Here is an 11,645-nt window from a genome sequence, read left to right on the forward strand (position 1 = left end):
CATGAGATTAGTTGCACCAAGAAGGAGATCCGTGTATCCAATCCTTCTTCCATAATTGCAATGAATTCGTGGCAACCATGTACGAAAACATTTTGTTCCAAAAAAATAACCAAAAAAAATCAAAAGCCAAAAAAAATTCCAACAATTCACAAAAAAATCAAAAAAAAAATTCAAAAAAAAAAAACCTAACAACATTCCATGTTGCAATATTCCTAGTTGTCATAAGACCAACTAATTGCCAACAGTACCCGGAAGTTGAAAAGAACCTTGATAACTAATTGCAAACACAATATCCCGTTATCCAAAAAAAACAACTTCATTGCCTTAAGACAATGTCCCAAGTTGAAAAAAATTTCTCACAATCTAATTGCTTACCAGCAATATCCCAAGATTGCAAAAATTTGACCAATGAAAACCATCAATCCCAAGTGGACATAAGAATCTTAAACCACTTAAACCAGCATTGAAGAACAACGTACAACGAATAATCAAAAACGTAACATAATATTAAAACTGATATATACTAAAAACAAACTAATTAGTTGTAACTAACTCTTGAATTGCATCATATTCTTCTGTTCCTGTTTGGATTTGATTCGTGTACTCCTGAAGAAAAGTTTCAAATTGTTCTGGCACCAATGCTTGTCTCACATCCGCAAGTGAATAAATCCCTGCATGAAACGGTTCACAATCCTTAAACGTAATAGCAACTAAACGATTAAGAATATCCAATCCTTTGATTCCCACGATGTTATCTGAACGAGCAGCTTGTACTAAACCTTGTAGATCCGTTGGAGGATGTCTTTTGTCACCAGTAAGTGATTCATGATATGGTTTCATGTTCTTAACATTTTGCATTCTACCAACATTACGTGGACCTAAATCTAACTCGTAAGCATTATTAACAATTGGAGCTTTCTTGATAACCGTGTATGGACCAAAGTAAAGATTTTGTTGTTTGGTAAATTTGAAATTGTAACCAAAAACCTTCGCATTTCTGTGAAGTAACACCTTGTCACCTGGTTCTAATAATAGTTCCCGACGGTGTTTATTGAAGTTTTGTTCTTGTTCATTCTGAGCTTGTTCTAAATTATCTGAAATCCGATTAATTAAGTATTGCATATAATAAGCCTTATTCTCTGGTGGTAGAGCACTAATAGTTTTCTCACTTGGTAAAATCAATTCATACAATCGACTATCAAATGATGGTGGAGTCGGTTGATATCCATAATCAGCTTCAAAAGGAGACATCCTTATTGACTTGTGATAATGAGAATTATAAGCAAATTCTAATAAAGGTAACTTTGCTAACCAAAGATTTTCTCTGAAATCACTAAAAGCTCTAAGCAACTGAATAAAAGTCCTATTTGTTCTCTCAGTTTGACCATCTGTTTGTGGATGATATGGTGTAGAATATTTAAGTTTCAGTTGGAGACTTGCAAAGAGATCCTTCCAAAACCTCGATGTGAACAACTTGTCTCTATCAGAAATAATTTCCTCTGGTACTCCATGATGTTTAATGACCTCGTTAACAATTAATTCAGCACATTCACTAGCAGTTATATTCTTTGAACAAGGAATAAAATGAGCTCTTTTCGTAAATCTATCGACTACTATTAAGACTTGATTCTTACCATCAACTGTAGGAAAACCTGAAATAAAATCCATTGTAATCGACTGCCATCGTTTCGTTGGTATGGGAATTGATTGTAATAATCCATACTGTTTCTGAGTACTAGGTTTTGTAGTCTGACAAACATGACAATGTTGAATGAACCTACGAACCAGTTCATACATATTCGGCCACCAAAAATATTGTTGAATTTCCATGAACGTTTGAACTAACCCTGGATGTAAGTTGGGTTCTTTAGAATGATATTGATTAATTACCCGAAGCTGCAACTGTGCTGAAGGTACCCATAATCTATCAATCCCTAGACCTAACTTATCATAACCGTGGTGATAAAGCAAACCATCCTTATATGAAAACTTAGCAAACTTCTGTTTGTAAATATTCGGAATCACTTTCTTCTCAGCTAAAATTTCATAAATTAACTTAGACCTTTCGACTGTTTTGTAATCCTGCCTACATTCATCGAAAAACGTTTCCCCAAGATTTTCTCCAAGCATTGTAAAATGTAGTGCTCTTATCTGGATGAAATCTTGATAACGTCGAGTCAAAGCATCAGCTTGATTTTTCGATCCCTGAATGTAATTGATACGAAGATCAAATTCAGCTAACAAGTCTAACCATCTTGCCATCTTACCAGATAATGGTTTTGGTCTTGATAAAATGTACTTTAGTGATTCATGGTCCGTATTAAGGATAACTTTATGACCTATTAACATATTCTTATGTCTCTCAAGTACCCGAATTATCGCAAGAAATTCTTTCTCCCTTGGAGGATAATTCCTTTCATGTTTATTCATAACCTTTGAAAAATAAGCTACCACTCCGATTGATTTACCCAAATTATTGGTTTTCTCAATCACAGCACCGGTACAATAATCACTAGCATCAGTGGTTACTTTATAAATTGCATCAGGACTTGGAGTAACTAAAACTGGAGCTGTAGTCAAAGTCTTCTTTAGCTTTTCAAATGACTCAACCAAAATTGTCTTAGAAACTCTGATGTTCCTCACAGCCCAATCCATCAAAGGCTTAACCAAGATTGAATAACCTTTGATTGCTTTCCGACAAAAACTAGCTAAACCAAGAGCAGATTTCATTTCTCTCTTTGTTTTAGGAAACTGCCATTCTCTGACTGCATCAATCTTTGAAGGAGAAATTCTAACACGACCTTTCAGAATGATATGTCCTAAATACTGAATTTTCCTTTTAAAGAATTGACATTTTTTCCTTTTAGCCACTAGACCATGCTTTTCAAGCAAATCGAACACAATTTTGATATGTTCTTTATGATCACCTTTTGTCTTACTATAAATAAGAATATCATCTAAGTAAACAGTAACAAATTTACCTAAATATTTCTCAAATATCTCATTCATAGCTCTTTGAAATGTAGCTGGAGCATTCATCAACCCAAATGGCATTACACACCATTGATAAAGTCCTTTGTGTGTTCTGAAAGCTGTAATGTGCCTATCTTCTTTAGCCATATTCACCTGGTGATATCCCAGTGATAAGTCTAACTTAGAAAAATATTCAGCATCATTTATCTCCCCGATTAAGTCTTCGATTAGCGGTAATGGAAACTTATCAACTTTTGTAATTTTGTTGACTTCTCTGTAATCCACACATAATCTCTTACTTCCATCTGGTTTATCAACCAAAATAACTGGAGATGCAAACTTCGAACCTGGACTCTTCTCAACAAGACCTCTTTCAATGAAATCATCAACCTGAGAATCAATTTCCTTCAATTTATCTGCAGACATTGGATATGGAGCTCTATTGGGAAACTTCTCAAAAGACGCCAATTCAATCGTATGAGTAAACTGATTGTTCTCGTTATGAATTACCGGATAATCATTGAAAATAGCCAGATACCTGTCGAAAATGTTGGCAAGAAAATCCTTCACATCTTGTTGCTCGTACGAATCTCGTTCCAAAATAAGTTCTTCTGGTTCAGTTTCTACTACTTCACCTGTCACACTATCGCGTAACTGCTCTGATAAATCAAGTAAACGTATATTTGCTAAAACTACTTCATCATCTTGTGTATACACAGAAGAACTATTTAAATGTTGAAATTCGTCGAAATCTAACTTTCTAACCGATGGAGGGAACTTTCTAAACTCATCTGATACTTCCTTCCCGAGAACCACTGGTATATTACATAACTTAGTTACATAAAACCGTAAATTCTTGAATAGTGGTAACCAATCTAACTCCACATATTCTGTAACAGTTCTCAAGAAAGTACCATCCAAAGCTGTAACTGCAATAGGATCACAACTCTGTACCAAATCTTGACTAACTAATTCTGGTCGAATAAAATTAGCCATACTACCTGAATCTAACAATGCAGGGTGTGGAGGTAAATTACCAAGTTTAACCTCAATAAATTCTCCCTGAACATTACTATCATCCATTGATAAATTCATAGCAGCATTATTGACAATAAGTTTAACGTCCTTCGTCCTCGACTCTAGTCTTTTTTTGAACTAGACTTCTTCGAACTTGACGATGAACCCAGCTTTTCCGCATCCTTAAGTTTTGCCAACCTAACCGGACACTTAGCCTTTTGATGACCTTCCTTACCGCAAGTGTAGCAAGCAGTTTTAGACTTCTTATTGGCCAGCTTAGAATCATTAGGAGTACTCAGTGAACGCTTTTTATTGTTATTATTGTTATTAGCTTGATTCACTTTCTGATAACTCTTAAGTTCAGCATTAGTCAGCTTCACAGCCTTATTGCAAGCATCTAATACATGCTTTGGTGGTGTAAACCTAGCGATGTCTTCAAAATTCCTAATTTCTCCTGATTCTTACGATATGTTACTAAGCACCCGTAAAAATTACTTATTACTAAAGTGTAAATCTCCAACTTGCTTGTATAACCATTGCTCATTTGCATTCGTGGGTAAAGGAAATAATTCGACCATCTCTAAAAACCGTCTACGATACACCGCATAATCTGCCTTTTGCTTAAAAACTACCAAATCAGCAATCAAGTCAAATAATAAATGCTTCTTTACCATGCGTTTTTCTAACATCTCAAGAAATTCCGGAACATGGACTTTATTACTTTCCAATTCTAACAATTTATCTTCGATAAATTTAAGTCCCTCTTTCTCGAAATGAATTGACACACAGACTCTAAATTGTGGAACTGTTAAAAATTCCTTAATCGTGTTTTGCTGGGGATATAACGTTCTCAATGACTGCTTAAATTCTTTCAAGATTTTGTAAGCCATCTTGTCATTGGTCCCATTATATTTAGGCATTTCCTTATGGTCAGCGAGCTTAGTCACTGAATCCAAATTTTGGGCATCAATCCATGCATGTGAATAATCTTCAGGTTGCTTTTTCTGCATAAGATTAACAATCTGAACTAAATACAGCAAGGTTTTCCGATCAATGAACTCATCAGCTATAGCTTGGACCTGTTCATCCGAAAGATCTTCCACTTCGCTTAACTGTCCATCATCATTGCCTTCGCCTTCAGCATTATCATCGTCACCATGATCATCGTCATCATTATCACCCTCATCATTAGTATCCAAAGATCCACCAGTTTTCTGACGGTCCGGGTCTGCGTGGAGGTTTTCTCCCTTCCCTGAACCAGCCTGTCCTGAAGAACCTTCTTCAACCAACTGAGTATTTTCCATTTGGGGTTGTGCAACTTTAGCAACTCTTCTTTTTGGACCCATGATTGTACTTGTAACCGAATTAAACTCACTAAAAAGACGCTACCAACTGTAAGAGTGTTAACGCAGTTAATGAGATATAAGCTTTTCTTAATCCGGAAGCGCAATATGTTGGTATTCTACTTTGGTGGGTTGTGCGGGTAACGTCACAGATAGCAATTGCTTTAATAATATAATGCCAATGATTGAAGATTGGAAGTTTTCCTGTTAATGAAAATTTTTCATTCAATCATCGTCTAGAAAATTCGATCGTTGAAAAACAATTTTCCCTTAGTGATTTATTCTTTTCAATCAATTTTAACGAATCAATTGAACTAATTAACTAATTAACCAAACCAATAGGATTTGAATTGATTAAATCTACTACAAAAAATTGTGATCGCTGTGTATTGATATCTATATTAATATACAGACATTTCAGGGTTTCGTATTTAGAGTTTTAATATATATTTTTTCCTTTATACTTTACTTTTCCACCTTACGTTACACGAGCGCTTCTAATCAACAGATTAGAAGTCAAAAGCTAATTTGGAATTAAAGTATATTTTTAGTTATATCTCAGTTAAGTTAAGTTAAGTTAAATGGAAAGAACTCCATCAAGATTACAAGTTAGAAAAGGTGCAACCATGGAACCAACTATGTTAGATGCTAATCGCAGAAGAACTGCAAATGGTGAATTAGGTCAAGCTGCTGCTGATACTGGTACTCCAGGTAGAAATGAAGGTGATCCAGGTAGAAATGAAATTGATCCAGGTGAAAGATCAGCTCAAGGAAACGCTGGTACTAATGTTGAAGAGTCGGTTTCAGAAGAAGGTGAAGTTATTACTGATTGGATTCTTGACAGAAATGATAAACGTGATGCACCAAATTTTTCAGTTAAACCAGTCTTATTTGAAAACTTTGGATTTTGGAAGTACATTGATGATTATGCTAATTTCACCAAGTTAACCAACGATTTGATTGACCATGAAGAGAAAACCATTATGGATTGGATTGAAGATGTTCCTGAATTGATGAAGTCATCCGAATCAATTGGTAGATGGAAAACTTTCTTTGACAAGTTGTTTAAAGAATATCAAGGTTTAGAACACGTTATTTGTACTCCAGAATTGTATGATCCTAGAAGACAAAAGTACGCTATTAGAGGTCTTGATCAAGAAAGTCCTATGCATACCGCTTTTTATGTTGAGAGATTTTGCAAGCATATTTGTAAAAGATTGATTGGTAAGAAGGTTCAATTGAGTCAATTGAATAAGATTGATGGTAATGCAACTATTTGTGATATCTGGAAATTCGTTAAGGGATTTAAGGACGTCAAGTTAACTGAAACTCTTAGTTTAGCTTTTGCTGCTTGTTCTTATGCAACCCGTTATGATCAGAAGATGGACGACTATGTTAAGCATAAGCACTTAATGAGCGTATTAGTTCCAACTAATATTCATCTCCAATTTGTTGTTGCTATGAACAATACCAATTCTATTCAAGGTCAAATGGTTGATGCTTATGTTAGAGCTGTTGATGAAGGAAATGTGAGAGCATTTAATCAAGTTATGGAGAATTATTTCTTGAAATGGAAAAACAACAAGAAGGGTTTTTGAACCTCCTAATTTTGAAGATATTCCTTATATGATGACTCAAGAGAAGGCTTATAGATATGCTCAAGGTGAAAGAGGTCATAAGAATACTGAACTGTTTATTAAAAACAAGGCTTTCATTTTCTTTTCTGAATATGATCCAAGTTACAAACAAACTGAAACATTAGCTTATCATAATGGATCCAATGGAAGAAGAAAAAACTACAGAGGTGGTTACAAAGGAAGAAAGACTTATCACCCATACAGTAGAGAAAACAGAAACGACAATGAAGACAAGAATGGTGATAAGAAGAAGGAAAACCTGAAGCTGGATGAATCTCCCAAAAGAAAGAATGAATCTTCTAGAGGAAAGGAGAAAACTGAGAACAACAAGAACAACACAAACAATGAAAGCAGTACTGATAAGATTGTTAAATTAGGTGAAGTTTTTGTTAATGCTTTGAAGGAGGCTATGTCTAAGACCAAATAATGGTTTGGCAAGCTGGAAGTAAGTTCAGAAGACTCCAGTGAAGCCATTTATTACTATGATGAAGATGATGAATACAAGGATATTAAAGTTGCTGATAAATCAAAGATGATTTTGTATGATTCAGGTGCAAGTACTTCGGTTGTTACAGATAGAAGTTTATTGACGAACTTTAACAAGAGAAACACGAAACAGTTCAAGGTTGCTGATGAAAGTATTTTGAGGTCACAAGGATCAGGTACGTTGAAGTTAAATGTCAATTGTGAAGAAATTGCAATTCCAGATGTATCGTTGGTACCGAATGCAGCATTGAATATAATTTCTGTGGGTCAATTAACTGAGTTTGGATATAATGCTTATGTGTGCAATAAATACTTGTATTTGTTGAATATGAATGAACGGAGATGCATTCTTGTAGCTAAAAATATTGGTAAGAAGAATCTTTACATGGGACCAATAAATGGTGAAGTTGAATCTGATGAAGCTTTAGAGATAGGATTTTTATATATGCTTAATGTACATAATCTTCCAAGAGTAGAATCGAGTAACGAAAACACATTGTATGGTCAACATCTTGCTGGTAATCATATGTCTTTAGAGGCATTGAAGACTAGAATCAAGAAGAAAGAAATTAATGTAAAGATCACTCCTGAGGATGTTGAGAAGATTAGATTATGTCCAGTTTGCTTAGCTGTCAATGCTATCCAACAGTCCCATAATAAGAAAAGTCAGAAAGCTGCTGAAAGACCTTTGGAAAGAGTCCATTGCGATACAGTCGGTCCAATTGAAATTGGTTTAGTGAAGCATTATGTTACATTATTGACTGATGGTTATAGTAATTATATTGAACCTATTATAACTCAAACTAAGGCTATTAAAGAAACAACTTTATCATTGTTGAAGTTATGGAATAGTTACCATAGTGAACATAAGATTGCTCATTTTCGCTCTGATAATGCTGCTGAGATGCCATCCACTAGGGAATTATTAAGCTTAGGTATTAGAAGAGACACTATCGGTGCATATACCCCTGCTTTAAATGGTACAGCTGAACGTGCAAATAGAACAATATTTGATGCTATTAAGAGATGTGCATTAAGTTTCCCAGGAAAACATAAGGAAGTATTGTCATTGTTTTATTATATCTGTATTTATTGTGTTACAACTGTGAATCATACACCAAAGAAGAGATTCGGTGGTTTGTCACCTTATCAGAAGTTTACTGGAATACATGACTACAAGTTTAATTTTCATACTTTTGGTGTGGATGTTATAGTGAAGTGTTCATCCAAAGTTGAAGCTAATAGATTGGGAGTTGATTTAGATAAGGCTACTCCTGCAGTTGCATTTGGAACTTTCTTAGGATATGGAACAGATTCGAATAGTTACATTATTATGGTATCAACTAAAGATTATCCAGTGATAGTTACATCTAATGTTACATTTTTGAGAAGTTTTGCTGTCATACATCAATATTTTGATTATTATGCTGAGAGACATGATGTAATGAGATTAGACATTAAGGAACTCAATAAATTTTTGGTAAAGGCGTCTGAGAAGCCTGAACATGTGAAGATGAATTCGGTGATGAATATACCTCACACATATCCAAATTTGAATGAAGATTTTGAAGTGATTAATGATGAAGATAGCAACATTCGAGTTGTTAGGGGGGAAGTTGATAGAGACAACAACCCAAATGTTTTAGAAACTGATAAAGAACGTCAGTGTCATCTGAGAGGATTGGATGATGTAATCGGTCGTGATCTGGAACACCGTGTTGACGGTAGATCATTTGGGATGATCCAGGGTACTGAAGACAACCACAGAGAGGTGGAAGACAGTAACAAAAATGGCAGACACGATCAGACTGGTAATAACGAGATTACTGGTAATTTGGCCTTTGAAAGTCAAAACATCGATAACACCGTGATCAAAGAGGGTCAATGTGTGGATGATAATGAAAACACCGTGGTCATAGAGGGCCAATGCGTGGATGATAGTAACAATGTGGTTGCTATTGATTTGGTTGGAGAAGACCAAGAATTGGAGAATCTGGTAAAGGCCAGAAAATCCAAGAAGAAGAGGAAGAAGGGTGGAAAGCATCCTGATTTCTCGAATGGGGTTAAGTCGGTTAGGAAAACTTTACTTCGTGGCAGACACCATGAAGCTGACACAACAAAAGCAAGAAAAAGGAAGATTGCTGAAGTCCAAGAAGTGCATGAAGAACCAGTGAAGAGATCCAGCAGAGGAAGATTGATCAAACCAAAGAAATACTTGTATATGATGAATTCATTCCTTGATGAAGAAGAAGATATTGAACCAATTGAACCAGAACATTTATTTGCTGTCATTGATAGAATTGATCATACTAATCAAGATTGGATAAATGCCAAAGAAAAAGAAATCAAAAAGTTCAAAGAACTCAAGGTATTTAAAGTTGTAAAGATTCCAGAAGGTAAGAAACCAATTCCAACTAGATGGGTATTTACTAAGAAAGAAGATGATTTGAAGAAAGAAGTTTACAAAGCAAGATGTGTGGTCCAAGGATTTAGACAACATGAAGGTATTGATTTTGATATTAGTAAGATATCATCTCCAGTTACTGATTTAACTACTATTAGGTTATTGACTGCTATTGCTACTGAATTTAGTTTTAAGATCCACCATTTAGATGTGAAATCAGCTTACTTGAATGCAGATTTATCAGATGATATTTATGTTAAACCACCACCTGGTTATGAACTTGAAGAAGGTAAATGTTGGAAGTTAAATAAATCAGTTTATGGCCTTAAGCAAGCCGGTTATGAATGGTTTATGACGTTTACAAAGATTTTTATGAAGTTAGGATTCCAGAATATTGTTGATACGTTATTCCTCAAAAGAAATGGTTCTGATTTAATAATTACTGCTATCTATGTTGATGATGTTTTTATAATTTGTTCCAATGATGCATTATTTGAAGATTTTAAAACAAAATTAAAAAACGAAGTCGACTTTAAGGATTTAGGGGAGATTTCTGAATATCTTGGAGTTAAATATGAGAAAACTAAAGATGGTTATTCTATTAGTCAAAAGGAATTCCTCAAGAAGATTGTTGATAAATACTGTGCAAAAGATGAAAAGAAATTCAGATTAACCAATGGTAAGAAGTATGTCAAATCAATTCCAATCGTGAAAGACAACTACAAACCTGAAGATAAAGAAGAAGGATTCTTTGTTAAGAATGTAAATGGTGAATATTTAGATGCTGAATGCAAACGTGAATATCAATCAATTGTTGGACTGTTATTGTGGGCTGCTAATAATACTAGACCAGATATCAGTTATGCTGTTAATTATTTGGGTAGAAGGGCATCCAAGCCTACTGTGAATGATTTTGAGAAGTTGATGTATTGTCTCAGGTATATTAAGTGTACATTAGATACTAAGATTGATTACAAAAGAGAAAGTGGAAGACCAGTTGGTAAGTTCAAACTTAATACATTTTCAGATGCTAGTTATGCTCCGGATATTGAAAGATATTCTATTTCAGGAAGAGTTATTTATTTGAACAATTATTTAATCAGTTGGGCTACCAAACGTCAAAAGACTATTGCTACTAGTACTTATGCAAGTGAGATAGTTGCATTGAAAGCAACTGTGTATGAATCATTGAAGTTGAAAGATGTGATGGAAAAAATGGATTTCAAAATTGATGAAGTTATAGCAAGGGAAGACAATATGGCTGTGGTCAAGTATTGTAAGAACATTCATTGGAATCATTCAAAGAAACATATTGATATTGCTTATAAGTATTTACGTGATCTTGTTGCAGATGGTACAATTATCTTATCTTGGGTTAGCACTAAGGCTAATATTGCTGATATGTTCACTAAAGCTTTAGGTAAACAGGATTTTGTGAATTTCAAGAATCAATTATTTGGATTGAGTAAGTTGCATAAGGAGTTGGAAGAAATCAACTTTATGTTGGATGTGTCAGTGGATTCGGTGAAAGCTGTCGGAGAAATTTTGGGTTACTGAGGGCTCATTTGGTACCGTGGTTTAAAGTTAGAATACAATCTGTCAATGCCTCCCAGTCAGTGACGAGATTAGGGGAGTGTTGGTATTCTACCTTGGTGGGTTGTGCGGGTAACGTCACAGATAGCAATTGCTTTAATAATATAATGCCAATGATTGAAGATTGGAAGTTTTCCTGTTAATGAAAATTTTTCATTCAATCATCGTCTAGAAAATTCGATCGTTGAAAAA

At 34.6% G+C, this 11,645-nt stretch overlaps 3 protein-coding genes across 3 annotated transcripts; 2 read left to right on the plus strand and 1 right to left on the minus strand. All coding sequences in view use genetic code 12, as the record gives it.

Moving 5' to 3' along the window:
- Positions 1 to 534: 534 nt before the first annotated feature.
- On the minus strand, positions 535 to 5,336 carry J8A68_001597 (uncharacterized protein; the record flags this gene model as incomplete). The annotated part of the gene is made up of 3 exons (XM_049405267.1): positions 535 to 4,128; positions 4,194 to 4,434; positions 4,678 to 5,336. 3 exons carry the CDS (start codon positions 5,334 to 5,336, stop codon positions 535 to 537), a joined length of 4,494 nt encoding a protein of 1,497 aa, XP_049265103.1.
- Positions 5,337 to 5,914: 578 nt separating this feature from the next.
- On the plus strand, positions 5,915 to 6,931 carry J8A68_001598 (uncharacterized protein; the record flags this gene model as incomplete). Its single annotated transcript, XM_049405268.1, has 1 exon — positions 5,915 to 6,931. One exon carries the CDS (start codon positions 5,915 to 5,917, stop codon positions 6,929 to 6,931), a length of 1,017 nt encoding a protein of 338 aa, XP_049265104.1.
- Positions 6,932 to 6,959: 28 nt separating this feature from the next.
- On the plus strand, positions 6,960 to 11,417 carry J8A68_001599 (Ty1/Copia family ribonuclease HI; the record flags this gene model as incomplete). Its single annotated transcript, XM_049405269.1, has 2 exons — positions 6,960 to 7,358; positions 7,410 to 11,417. The coding sequence occupies 2 exons, from the start codon at positions 6,960 to 6,962 to the stop codon at positions 11,415 to 11,417; spliced, it is 4,407 nt and encodes a 1,468-aa protein (XP_049265105.1).
- Between the last annotated feature and the right edge of the window lie 228 nt (positions 11,418 to 11,645).

This window comes from Hemisphaericaspora subhashii (assembly GCF_019202705.1).
Source record: "Hemisphaericaspora subhashii strain CBS 10753 chromosome Unknown scaffold196, whole genome shotgun sequence".
Taxonomy (NCBI): domain Eukaryota; kingdom Fungi; phylum Ascomycota; class Pichiomycetes; order Serinales; family Debaryomycetaceae; genus Hemisphaericaspora; species Hemisphaericaspora subhashii.